We start from the raw sequence: 14005 nt of genomic DNA on the forward strand, positions 1-14005 counted from the left end.
TTCCATAAGAGACAGCATGAAAGAAAAGATAGTGGAAGGGACGAACGTTTACTGGCCCTTGTTATCTTCCAGGTACCGTGCTGGTGCCTGACGTTGGTTATTCCATACAATTCTCACCACAAGCTTTTGCAAGAGTTATTATTGGCCAAACTTCCAGACGAGGACGCTGAGGCTCAGAGGTGTCAAGTGACAGTGTGATGCCAAAGTTGACTCAGATTTGACCCTGAGTGGCCACAAAGCCCTTGTGCTCCCCAGTCTCCTCCACATTGAGCCACCATGCTCGTCTCTCGCCGCCACACCCCGCCCCACGTGCCCGACTCATCAAGAGCTCGGTGGCCCCTTGCAGCCACTTTGATTCGCCCCCGGGGACTCGAAGCCAGTACCTTGTCTGTGACGAGGGGCAGCCTCATGCTCTCCAGCTGGCCTCCAGGTTGGCTGAAGACAAAGTGGTGCTCCTTGGACTTGGGGATGATGAAGTGGAGCTGGATCTCCTCTCCTAGCATGGAGTAAGAGAAGGCAAAGGCGTGCAGGGTGGACTCATAGAGCTGAGGTGCGAGGGGGAAAGGACAGAGCTTGTCATCAGAGTCCGGCCTGACTTCCCGGAAGAACCCAGGCCCGCCGTGGCCATGACCACACAGAGGTCGCTGCCGCCTCTGCCCCAGGCTGACGCCAGGACACAGTGTGGACGCCCACACCCGAGGCCACACCCACTGGGCCAGCGGCCGCTCCCGTCCCGGTGCTGACCGCGCTTCACCCAGCAACGCCACGTCGGCCGCCCAGCCTTTCCCGACGCTGGACCCGACCCAGAGGTGCGCTGGGTTACCAACTAAAGCATTCACGTGCCGGATCACATTGTTAATTGTAACAAAGGTTATTTTCCCACCATAGGTAATACATGCAACAGCATATTAATAAGACAATAACTGCGAACTTGTGCGCTTCTATCTCACGCACCATGTCCAGGCCCCCTCCCGTCCCCTTGGCATTAAAATTAACCATCTGTGAAGCAATTAACAACCCTATGTCCTCACCCCCACTTGGTGGACGTGGAAACTGACACCCACGGGTCTTGGGCTCACTCCGATCCCCAGTCTAGCCTCACTTCTAGTCACTCTGTCCAAGGAGCCCTCCCCTCACCCAGTCACCGTGCCCACACTGCTCTCTGGTGCGACCTCCAAGCCCTGCTCTGCCCAGGCCATGCTCACGCCTCCTCCAGTTCTCAGCTCAGGCGTCCACAGAGGGGTCTTCCCTGACCCTCACCCTCCATCTGACAGCCCCTCCTGCAGACGTGCAGCTAGCCTGCGCTGTGCCCTCCCGGGAACCACGGGGGCCAGGGGAGGGCCGATGCGGGCCAGGACACACTGGCTGTGAAGTCCTACTGTGGCTCTACTTTGAGAGCAGAGATGAGGGAGAAACAGATTCTGACCTGGGGAGGGAACACAGAGGGTCGTAACTGAGGAGTCTCCTAAGACTTCCTCTCAGGGAGCCTTGAGCGATGAAGGAAGAACGGAACAAGTAGAGGCAGGGAAATGCCAGCAGGGGGCCCCTCAGTGCTCCTCGCAGGGCCTGGTTTCACGTCCCCTGCCAGTGCGGCCCCCCAGACCCACGCGCCTGCACACAGGCCCGGCCCGCCGGCCAGAGCTCAAACCCACCCTCCTCCTTCCCCCCATGCTTCATTCATTCCTTCACTGCAGACCCTGAAGTGACCAGGGACTGAACCCCTTGAGTCTCTCCAGATCTTTACATTTCAAAATCAAGACAATGTTTTCACTTATAGGTTTCTCTGCCTTGAAAGAAAAGCTTCATCTCCGAGGGAAAAAGTGTTAGGAGAATTATTCTGGAGCAAATAGGATTTCTGATTATTTTAATCCTCTGAAAAACTGCTCATATGTATTTTCTAATTTCGTCTACAGTAAAATTACATCGTTTAAAAAAATCTGTGCTAAAAGAAGACAGGTGCTACTTCAGTGGAAGCTGAGCTCAAGGCCGAGCAGATTCGGGAAAATTAAAGCTACTGTCTGCTGTTTCCCTCTGTAGAGGGGACGGACAGAGCAAGCCAGCGCTCTTGCCACCTTTGGGCCTTTCTGGGGCATGCACTCATGTATATATGAGCATGTAAGTCGTATAGACAAGTATAAATTAACTCGTGCTGTAATAGCTATCGGTGCAGGTAAAACAATGTTATTTTTTTGTTGTTTTCTCGGATGATTATTCATTTGCGTGTAAATCCTGACAGCGGTGGAAGGCCTCCTACTGATAGGATAATAGTGAGGATAAGGGTTGTGATGACGGGTATTTTATTTCATGCGTGTGACAGTGATAATATGGTGATGGCTGAACCGTAAATAATTCATTATGACGTGCATATTGACTGGAATTGATTGGACCTAATGAGCTATTTACAATTCACAAATACACGTACTATGTAATACCAGTGATTTAATGTAAATGTTTATAAGCATGGGGTAAATAACGCACGATTATACATATTATGTATTGTGAGCATACGTACCCACATACGTGAATATACATATGATGCACGAAGTACATAATAACTGATGGGGGAAGAATGTAAAAAAAAACTGGGCCACACAGGTGTCTGACTGGCTCCCATCAGCTCCTGCTGCCCCCTCCTCCTCTTTCCCCGTCTGGGTCTGAGATGAAAAGAAATACTAAGCGTAAAATGGGAAGTGCCACTGGAGCGGGGGCTCCGTCCTACCTGGTAGCGGGGGTGGAAGCCCATGTACTGGTGGCACTGCTCGCAGTGGTGGTACGTGTTGTATGCCGCATACTTGGAGAGCCTCATCCGCGCCGTCTGGCGCCGCACGTAGAGGTCCTCTGGCTTCCGGCGTGTCCCTCTGTCTGCACGAAATCCCCAGCATTAAAGAACAGCACGAGGCAGAGCCCACGTTCTCTCCCCTGCCTACCCACAGGGAACCACGGTAACAGGACTTTGTGCGATCACCTCTCACCTGTCTGCCCCAAGGTGACTCAGCTGGTCAGAAAGGACAGAGTCTCAGTGGGATAAACTGAAGGCTACGTTCACATGGCGTCTTACGCATGCACCTATGCATGGTTCATAAACATATTCAAGGATTCGCTACATAATATGCAAGCACTGTAAAGCACATGAATCACCTCCAGGTTTTCAAATGACTTAGCAAAATTAAGATTTTAACAGTCAACCTCCATTCGAGAAGGTCTACTATGTGAAGGAACCTTCAGTAAAAGTGATCTGCTTGGGCTTCCCTGGTGGCGCAGTGGTTAAGAATCCGCCTGCCAAGGCAGGGGACGTGAGTTCGAGCCCTGGTCCGGGAGGATCCCACATGCCGCAGAGCAACTAAGCCCATGTGTCACAACTACTGAAGCCCGTGTGCCACAACTACTGAAGCCTGAGCGCCTAGAGCCTGTGCTCCACAACAAGAGAAGCACTGCAATGAAAAGCCCTCACACCACAACGAAGAGTAGCCCCCGCTCGCTGCAACTAGAGAAAGCCAGCGCACAACAACAGAAGACCCAACGCAGCCAATAAAATAAATAAATAAATTAATTAATTAATTAAATCTTTAAAAAAAGAAAAAAAAGCGATCTGCTCTGAGAGCAACAAAGATAAAATGATTGGTTTGACAAGGAGACCGGTATTTTCCTCTCACGCAGCATTCACCAAACTTCCCTAGTCAGTGCTTGTAATCACACTGGCCACTCATGTCCGATGTTTGCTGCCAGTGACCCTGAAACCCAGCAGGGTCATAATACTGTGGAAGTCAGCAGTCTCTGAAGAAGGAGCGAGAAAATGAGAGACCAAGGGCAGAAAGGGAAATAGGTGCATTTTGTTACAATCCAAGTTCCTAGAGAAACATACACGTCTTTTTCCTCTATTAACCAGAACCTTCAGAATACTCCGATCATGATAAACCACCAAGAGGGTCCTCACCGTTATTCAGCACCAACCGAGCCACGAGTCTTCCCTCGTGTGGTCTGTGAAGAGCCCTTCCTGTCAGGTGAGGCACTGTCGGCTCACCCACCGCCACCAGATGAGTTCATCGCTAACAAAACTCAGCTCGTCCCTTTAAGAGGCTACTCCCATGTAGTCTGGAAGAAGGTAGCAGCAAGAGATTTAAAAATCTGACCTTCGCTCTTTATGCCCTGATGGTGTGAACAGATCAGACTGGCATCCTCATACTTCGGGTCGTGAATGATGTAGTCAAAAGGCAACTTCTTGAACAGCTCCAGGTCCGGCCAGGGGTCACTGAGCTGGAGGTAATGCCAATCTGATTCTTCTCTGAGGTCTACAGCATCAGTAGAAACACAGATATATGACAAAACAGGAAGCGAGAAGGACTTAGGTCAAATGTGCACAAGGATGATGGTAGGAGTGGAACTGATACTGAGTCTACAGGTTACCTGGGGAACTCCCCTGGATCTCAAATACTCTGGCACCCGTCCCATTTTCAGGATCTCTATCCAGACAAACAGCCTTATGCTGTGTTTCCTATGGGATGGGGTTGCTCTTCTAACTTCCACTAACTTCCACTCCTGGCAGTACACCTACCCCTGGGCTCTGGGCTTCTCCCCGGCACCGTCCCCCAAATACACCACACTGGTCCACACCACTGGCAGAACTTAATGCAGTTCTCTCTCTTGCTCTTACATCTAAATGCTACCCAGCCAGTAAGGCCCAACTCCTATCACTTCACTTCTAGGAAGCCTCTTCTGAATGCTCAGGTACACTGGTTTCTCCTTCTGAATGCCACCACTACTCACGGCCCGACCCACATTTGCACATTTGCAGTGTGTCACCCTACGTTATAATTGGTGTAGTCTACAGGGCTCACTAAATGCTTGTTGGCTAAAAGGTAAAAAAATCTAGTTGGTCCAACTCAAACTTATGTAACATATTGATTTTACGTCAATTGATCAATATCATTTTACGTCATATTGACTTTACATATTTGATATGACATATATATAGTATAGACGATAGTGATATATATCTATATATCTATATCAGTGTATCCTATTATATATATATGGGCAGAGTACATGTCCATAAGAAACAGAAAAAGTAAGGAAAGAAGAGGGAGAGGAACATTCATTCTGTATTTAATAGGTGCTCAGTGCTTCGTATGTGTAACATCCGCTCATCTTCACCACATCCTGTAAAACAGGAATTACACACATTTTGCCCAAGAGAAACCCAAGGCAATAAGAGAGTATTTAAGAAAGTAAGGCTTTGAAGTTTAACAAACAGGATTCAAACCCTATCTTTATCATTGTTATATCCAACAAAATGAGACACAAATTCAGCAGACCTGTTGACTTTCATTTGAAAAGTGGTTTCAAACTGTGGGGAAACGGTGGAAAGCTCAGAGTTTCGATGAAAAGCCTCTTTCCCTTCTCCTTCAAAGGAAAGACCAAGGACTGGATGGGCTTCCTTGGTCCTAAATTTTCTCCAAGTCAAAACTCAAACACAGCAAGAGCATCTAAAAAAAGTTCTGTGTATCCAAATGACAGGATTTCCTTCCTTGTCAAGGCTGAATACATCGCCAGTACATACCCCATCGTTATCCACGCAACTGCTGGTGGACGTCTGTCCATTAATGGACAACATATGGTTGTTTCCATGTCTTGGCTATTGTGAATACTGCTGCTGAACACGGTAACTACGTGAGGTGACGAATATGTTCCTAGCGTGATTGCGGAGATTACTTCACAGTGTATACATGGACCAAATCATCCAGCCGTACAGCTTAAACATACATAATACAAGTGCTGTTACAAGCTTACTGGGGCCCCTTCTCTACAACACACGACTCCTTACACAAATCTTCATTTCCAAAGCAATGGATTCCTTTACCAGACCAAGTTTCTGAGCCACTGGAGGGGCGCTAGAAGAGGAAATGGAGGAGGTGTTCTACAATAAGCATGAAACAGCTGTTCAAAGAGTCTTACCTTAATCAGGGTAAATTCTGTTCTGTGAATGAGAAGAAAAGGCTATTCCCTGCATAGCATATGTTTCCATTTTGCCCCAAGATGTTGACCTATGTGCTCAGCAGCCTGAGAGGGAAACCCTCCCCTGATGGACAACCCCACTTTCTAGAGGCAGCAGCGAAATCTAGTTTGGTTCCAGCTCTGCCACCTCCCAGCTGGACTCCTGAACGTGTTATTCCGGAACCGAATAACATTATCCATCTCTTGGTGTGGCACAGGAAATGAAATGTGGTGACTTACGTAAACCATCTAGCACAGTGGTTGACGTTTGGAAGGTGTGCAGTAAACAGCAGGTAAACCATCTAGCACGGTGGTTGACGTTTGGAAGGTACGCAGTAAACAGCGGGTATTTTTAGTAGCGTAATTTTATCTCCCACCAAGCCCTCCCAGGCACTGTTCTAGGACTGAGCAAAATGGCTACAAGGGCAGGATAAAAGCAGCCCTACAAGGCCCTTGGGAAGAGTCAGATCATTAATCTGAGAATTCCATCTTCAAAGTAAAAGATACAGCGGAAGTCACTTGAGAAACCGACTAAAGATGATTCCAAGCCCCAGCGTCATCAGCAGATAACTCACTGATATTGATCTCTTCTTCATCGTAAACATCCACTTCCGTCAGCCGAATGAGCATTCTGGACAAAATGCTGAGGAATTGCAGGTAGGCGCCTGTCTTCCCGATCTGTAGAGACAGCGAAACAGGAGCCAGCCTCAGTACGCCCTGCCTACGTGCGGGCGCTGACTGAGCACCTGACATGCCTCCACGCCGCCACCTCTTATAACCATCTCACCTAATTAATAGGAGGGCTGGGGGGATGCAAAGACACTTGAGGGAAAATGTGGCCTGAAGAAGCATGGCAGGCAGACAGATGAACTCCGGTGGGCGGGAGACCCACCTGCTTATAAATCATTGCAAATGTCTTTCCAGATTTTAACTGGCCACATGGTTTAAGCCGTTAGAAGTAGGACTCCATCAGGAGCTGAACAAAGGTTGCTTCAAAAAAGAATGAACTGACATTTCGATAATGTCTTAAAAGAGTCTTGCGTAAGTGCAAATTGCTACCTTATATTAACTGATACGGCTGTAGTAAGACAACAAAATTCACTGTGCGGGACATAAAAGGCTGGCATCACATTTCTCTCCTCCTAAGGCCAGGAAAAGAAATAAAATGATTTTTCTCTTCTTCCTTCTCTTTCTTCTTGTTTTAGAAAATCCCCTGCCCCCTCAAGCCCAGCACCAGGCCAGTATACTATTGGTCTTAGTTCACTGAGGTCACAACTGGTTACCTGGGTACCTGTGGGCTATCCTCGCCTCCCTCCAACCTGGTGCGCTAAGAATGTGCTCTCCAAGTTCTTAGCTCAACGCCCGGTTCACAGCAAGTATTCGATAAATGCTGATGAATGGAAATAACTAACTTTTTATTTTTATTTTTTTGGCACCGCTGCACGGCATGTGGGACCTTAGCTCCCCGACCAGGGATGGAACCCACACCCCCGGCAGTGGAAGCGTGGAGTCCTAACCACTGGACTGCTAGGGAAGTCCCGGAAATAACTGACCCGTTTAAAAAGAAAATATGAAGCACAACTGGGGGGAGTTTTGGAGAAAATATATGCAATACATATAATTGACAAAGGATTAAAATTTATAATCTAAAGAACAAAGCAAAAGAATAAAAGTCAAACGGACTAAAGGAAAAATAGAGAACCAAAACCAGAAAGTCACTGTAAAAGAAGTACCAATGACCAATAAATATATTAAAATATATTCACCCTTACTATTATACTAGAAATATACTATTTCTCCCCTATCAAAAAGGCAAAAGCTTTTAAAGATTGATAACATTCAGTAATGTGAGGGGTATGGAGAAACCAGGAATCCTTTTAAAAAAACATTTTATTTTTTCCTATTTTTTTAAATTATGAAAAGTACTATATACTCATTTAAAAGTTCAAGAAATACAGATCAATAATAAAGTAGAATGGTCACAAATTCCAGTCCCCTGCCGCCCCCAAGCTCTCCTGTCAGGGAGTTTTTAGATATTTTCACACACGCAGACACATACACACACTGATTTTTTTTTCATAATTGATATGACACCACGTGTATATTATTCTGCAACTTGATCTTTAAAATGTAAATATCTTAGAGAAATTTCAGCGTCAGTATATAAAGAGCTATTGAATAGTTCAAACTTTCTGTGGCTGAATTGCATATTTCTGTGCCCAAATATTTTCAACCGAACTTGACCAATGCAACTTAAGTTGTTTCCAGTCTGTTTTTTAACTACTGTAAACAATACAAAAATGAGCATTCTTATACATATTTTTGTGGGTTTGGGTTTCTTGGGGTAGGTACCTGGCAGGGGAATGAACATTCGGTGTGAAAAGGAAACACGTCTTGAACTGGGACAGTGATGATGATGGTGACAATAACAGTGCTTTCCAGGGGGCAGGCCGTGTTCCAGGTGCCCTACAGTTACTCTCCTGTTTAACACTCCTGTTTTTGTGATAGAGTTTATCACAAGGCTATTATCTTCCTCACTCTCAGACGAGAACACTGAGGCACAGAGAAGGCTGGAAGCGGCCCAGGGCTCAGGTGATGTTCTAGTCCGAATCCAACCCCAGGCAGTTCACTGTAGGGCCCACCCTCCGGCCCTGCCCTGTCTGGCTGAGCCCCCTCCCGAGCCCCCAGACCAACCTCGTGTGTCCTCCTTACACGCTCACGACACCTGACATTCACACCGCCCAGGTTCCTGCCATGTTGACAGGTGAAACGGTCTTTTGTTGTCAGAAAAACACAGACAGCTGGGAGATGGTGACAGGGCTCTCATCTCCCTGGTCAGTTTCACCAAAATCTTGCAGGGCAGAAACAGGGCTTGGCTTCCCTTGTCAGAGTGGGAGGGAACCGCAGACTGACCGTGAGGACTGAATGCAATAGTGTGGGAAATGCAGAATCATTGTCTGAAGGAGCAACAAGCACCCGCAGAGAACTCCACCCACACATCACGCAGAAGAGGAAACCGGGGTCAGAGGATGGAGGTCACCCAGCCGTCCACCTGCCCACTTGGGGCCATCCGAGATTCCACCGCGGCAAGGCAGGTGTGAATAAGCCCCAAACCTGCCTCTGGGCGCGAACACAAGCCCCGCGGAGCCCGGGCGCACGGGGCGGCACCCACCTGGGGGGGCCCGCTGAGCAGCAGCCGGCGTGGGTGGAAGCCGTCCACGCGGCCCTCGGCGCGGCTGCCGTAGTCCATGTGGCTGGGCCGGGGCACCGTCCACTGCCGGTAGTACAGTGACTGCTCTGTGGACGTCATGGTCTTGCTGAGCAGGGGCCGGAACGAGCTGGCCCACATGACCGAGTGCGAGGGCAGGAGCGAGGCGGCCTTGGGCAGGCCGCTGCCGTCGGTGGACGTGACCATGTCATACACCAGCTTGGGCAGGAAGACCACAGGCGGCCGCCGGCAGGCCTTGGTCATGGAGCACTGCGCGGCCTGCAGGACGAGCGGGCCGGCGGCGTGCATCGCGGACGAGCCCGAGGAGGACGATGAGGGAACTGACACCTGGATGCTCCACTGGCTGGTCTTGAGGCCGGGCTCCGGCTGGGGGGCCAGCCCGGGGCTGCACCTGCTGATGACCGACGGCGGCCCCCGCCCTGCCCGGGGCCACTGTCTCTCTCCCAGGGCCCTGCCCTCCTCCGCGGGGCCGCAGGGCTGAGGCGATCGGGCCCGGTCCCCCCGCGAGGGCCCCGCCGGCGGAGCCTGAGCCGGTGACTCGCCGCACCGCGCTGAGCCTGCGGAGAGAGGGTCCCGTCAGTCAGGGCCCCGCACCCGCCGCTCCTGCTTCTGCAGCACCAACTCCCCTTACCTGCGACGACTGGGAATTTCCGTCAATGCCATCCCACCTCTGGTTAAATACAGACTCCTCTGTCCTTCTGACAAAGCCAAGAGGCACTGCGGGGAGACAGCCAGCACCGCTCCCTGGCCCCATACACGTCGCAAAGGCCTCTCCTCTGCACCCCCCGCCCGATCTGTTCCAGAACCCTCACCTTCAGTGCCCAGCCTACACTCCTGCTTCTGTACAGGTGGGTCCTGGAGCTCTGATCTCCCCTCTGTACAGCATAGCGGTGCTTCTGGTTCAAAGCAGCAAAACTCACAGGACTGAAAAGGCTTGACTCTAATGCTACAACCACTTAGCTTCTAGAAGAACTCAAGACGGAAAATGCAGTATGCACAGCAGCTACCCAGATACGGGGTTTCTTTTGCCCTTTTCCCCACGTGGACCATGCTGAAAGGCAAGAAGAGTGTGGGTCCCTGGAACACGGAGGGGCAGCGTTGTCTTTTATATCAATGAAAGACAATAAAAGCTGTCTTTCATATCAACCCAGCCACATCTGCCCGGGGCATGCGTGCCAGCTCCGAGCAACTCCGAGGACCTCAGGCTCCACGGGAACCACATCTCTATCTTAGCTCGGCTGTTTTCCTGGAGACGAGGGGAGCTGCTTCCCAGGCCACCCTCCCCAGACCCCACCCCACGGCACTTGGTTCAGCCTGCGCTGCTCACCACACCACTCAGCCAACCTCCCCCCTGGACCCCAGCTCCCCAGCAAGGCTCTGACTCAACCCCGCAGCCTGGCAGGCTGGTTACAGGCTGCTCGTGGACAGAGGAAACGCAGCACCGGCCTGTTCCCCTAGGCCAAAGGCCTGACTCCTGCTAAAATGCCTCTTCCCCGGGCAAGCCACCCGAGGTGATCAGCTCAGAGGCAGCGAGGAGCTAAGGACCAGGGTCGGGGAGGCTGTGAGGACCTGGGCATCTGGCCCGGGGGAGGGACGGGTGGACACAAAGCACACGAAAGGGGCATGAGGTTCTAAAAGTAGACCACGGGGACCCAAATGTCTTCACCCATGTCCTAGGTTGTGAAGCCCAGACGGGGAGGACCCGGAGGACGGAGACCCACACTGATGTTTCCCTCCGCCCACCCGCCCTGACCTCAGTCATTCTGCCCCGGTTGAACCCAGGGGGACTGTCAGTCTATAAAAGAGGGACCCAGCCCCTCCCAGGCTGACTCGCGTGATCCCGTCCCCTGCTCTTGACTCCTGTGGCCAAGTCTCCTCTCCCTGGACCTCCTGAAACGTGGGAGTTACACCGAAGGCCACGGGAAGCATCTCATCAGAGACACGGGAAGCATCTCATCAGAGACATGGGAAGCATCTCATCAGAGACACGGGAAGCATCTCATCAGAGACATGGGAAGCATCTCATCAGAGACACGGGAAGCATCTCATCAGAGACCCCTAAGATCCCAGGACCCTCTGTGGAATTTTAAAAAGCCACCTCACCGGAAGAGGAGGCTGGCTGGCAGCCTGGGCATTCTACTCCACCTGAAGAAACTGCACAGACCTGCGTGTCCCAGAACCTTCTAGAAAGCTGTCAGCCCAGGATCAGGGAAGAACAAAGCACCACACCTCTCTATCCTAACGGCACAGATGCCCCCCTGGTACCCTGGGCTCCCTCTATTGCTTGGGCCAGAAGGACAACAAGCTGCAGCATTTGGCTTTTCTGACTGACTCCAGCCTATAAATCAGACCTTTCTTCTATCACAGAGACCAGGCTCATGTTAAGGAGGCCTCGTCTGACTCCCTCTGTGCACACCTGTGAGGGAGAGCCCCACCACTGGCCCACTATTATCCGTGGGCAGGTGGGGAGGGGGAAAGAGAAAGGAAACCAAAGAATGCCCCAAGTCAACCCCCCGATGTGCTCTGACCTTTGCAGCCACGCCCTGACCCTGAGCTGTAACCCTGGGACCACTCACTGCACCCAAGCACCACACACACCTTCAGGCCCCAAGCCTCCTCTACCTGTGAAGTCTCCTCCACCTGGAATACCTTCTCCTGCACTGGAAAGCCTTCTCCTTCAAGGCCCAAAGGCCAGCTGCTCTCTGAAACCTGCAGGGATCACACCCTACTGCTAAATCTGCCTCACCTGAGACAAAATTAATTACTTCCTCATATGCATAACCGTAATACCGCACAGGTGCGAATATGTGTGCAGAAAAAATACATCCGCCCTACTGCAACATAACCTGGTCCAAAGGGACAACGGTTTCCTTGAGAGCAGGTCCGTATCTAATAGGTCTCTCAATGCCCTGAGCCAGGTAGAGAGCAGCTTCTCCGTAAATGCTTGTGGTGGGAAGACATGCCATACTGTCTCACGTGTGCCCATGCTGACTGCTCCTAAGGCCAAGGCATCCCTCAGAGCAGAGACCTGGAGCACTTCATCCACATTCCCCGCCCCCTCCACCAAAGTGTGGTCCAGGTCCAGGGGTCAGTGACACTTGCTAAATTTTGTTATTTCTCCCCCAGTGAAGTCTTCTGTGTCCACTTCTCTCCACCCTCAGACTCGACAAGAATACTCATCCAGCTCTTCTCCCCTGATTCCAACAGCTGCCTGTAGAGCACAGAGGGAGGGCCCTCTGACACCACCCGGCACAGGCCCTGCAGGGGCAGAGGCCATGACCTCCTCCCAGGAAGGACCCCCCCACTCCCCGCCCAAGTCCAGAAAGATGCGTACTCTCTAGAAAGGCCAGTTCTTCGTAGATCCCTTCTGTTTCCAGTTCTAGTTGAAAATAAAGGATCTCATTTCATTCTTTGAAATCTCAAAAAACAAAAACGGTCAATTGCGGGATCTTTACCCCTTGGAGACTTACTGGATGCCTTAGAGGAGAGGGATGAAGACGCAGAGTCATGGGAGCGGGATCGTTCTCTCTTCACGGGGCTCCTCTTCTCTGATGTGGAGCCTGTTTCAAAACACACACACTGAAGAGGCCTTGTAATCATGGTCCTGTACGTTCCCCCAGCACTTCACAGTTTACAAAGTGCGTTCACACGTATCATCTCTCATCTATCCACCCACCCACCCAACCACCCATCCATCCCTCCATCCATCCATCCATCCCTACTTCCATCCATCCATCCATCCATCCCTCCTTCCATCCATCCCTCCATCCATCCCTCCTTCCATCCATCCATCCATCCATCCCTCCTTCCATCCATCCATCCATCCATCCCTACTTCCATACATCCATCCCTCCATCCATCCCTCCTTCCATCCCTCCACCCACCCCTCCTTCCATCCCTCCATCCACCCCTCCTTCCATCCATCCATCCATCCCTCCTTCCATCCCTCCATCCATCCCTCCTTCTATCCATCCATCCCTCCATCCATCCCTACTTCCTTCCATCCCTCCATCCATCCATCCCTCCATCCATCCATCCATCCACGTTCCCAGGCACCCTCCTCTGAGGGAGTGCTAAGGAGACAGGTGTACAACACAGAGCAGGCCAGTGAGGCACCGGGGGGTCAGTGAGGCTCCTGCCCAGGGGTCACAGCTATAGGACAGAGTAAGGAGAGCAAAGAGGGAGGAGCCCAGGGGCCAGGTGCCCACCAGCAGGGAGAAGTAGGAGCAAGGAAATATCCTGGGAAAGGTGACCCTGATCCCAGTTCTGAAGGGCCGGCAGGGATCTCCAGGTGAAGCACGGAGCAGAGGGGACGCGAGTGGCCGGGAGAACGCCTGTGTGGCCCACAGGTGACAGAGCAGAGCACATTCATGGGATGAGTGTGGCCAAGAGCCCGGGGTGCGGCGAAGGGGCCGGAAGCCAAGAGGAAAGAATGGGGAAAGGACGGAGGTGGGTCGGGAGATTCCAGGAGTGTGGATTCACTCCACGGGCAATTTCATGTCAGGGTCCCATTCACGTCTGTGAAAGGTTCCCACAGCACCAGGCGGGTCTTTCCACCCCACTTTACAGATGAGTCATCTGAGGCTTGGAGAGGTGACATGACCTGTCCAAAGCCACACAGCCAGAGATGGAGGGGGAAGAGAGTCCTCATCTTCCAGCTCTCCTTCCATCTCTCTCTCTGCTACACCAAACCCCACGAATGCCTTGCATATTTGTAGTAGCAGCTTTTTATTTTCTCTCGCTATCCTATTGACTACAGCCAAATGCCTTGCATTGCTCCGATTT

The 14005-nt window shown here is 51.3% G+C and overlaps 1 protein-coding gene across 1 annotated transcript in view; it reads right to left on the minus strand.

The window, feature by feature from the left end:
* GREB1 (growth regulating estrogen receptor binding 1) overlaps window positions 1-14005 on the minus strand; it is a 69431-nt gene that overhangs the window by 11092 nt on the left and 44334 nt on the right. The window contains exons 20-25 of the mRNA XM_024737736.1: window positions 12691-12780; window positions 9164-9777; window positions 6567-6669; window positions 4131-4289; window positions 2720-2862; window positions 384-545 (exon numbers count right to left, since the gene is read on the minus strand). Coding sequence (XP_024593504.1) covers window positions 384-545; window positions 2720-2862; window positions 4131-4289; window positions 6567-6669; window positions 9164-9777; window positions 12691-12780 — 1271 coding nt within the window. The remainder of the gene's footprint in view (window positions 1-383; window positions 546-2719; window positions 2863-4130; window positions 4290-6566; window positions 6670-9163; window positions 9778-12690; window positions 12781-14005) is intronic.

The sequence above is a fragment of the Neophocaena asiaeorientalis genome, unplaced genomic scaffold (genome assembly GCF_003031525.2).
Source record: "Neophocaena asiaeorientalis asiaeorientalis breed wild unplaced genomic scaffold, Neophocaena_asiaeorientalis_V1.1 scaffold396, whole genome shotgun sequence".
Taxonomy (NCBI): Eukaryota; Metazoa; Chordata; class Mammalia; order Artiodactyla; family Phocoenidae; genus Neophocaena; species Neophocaena asiaeorientalis.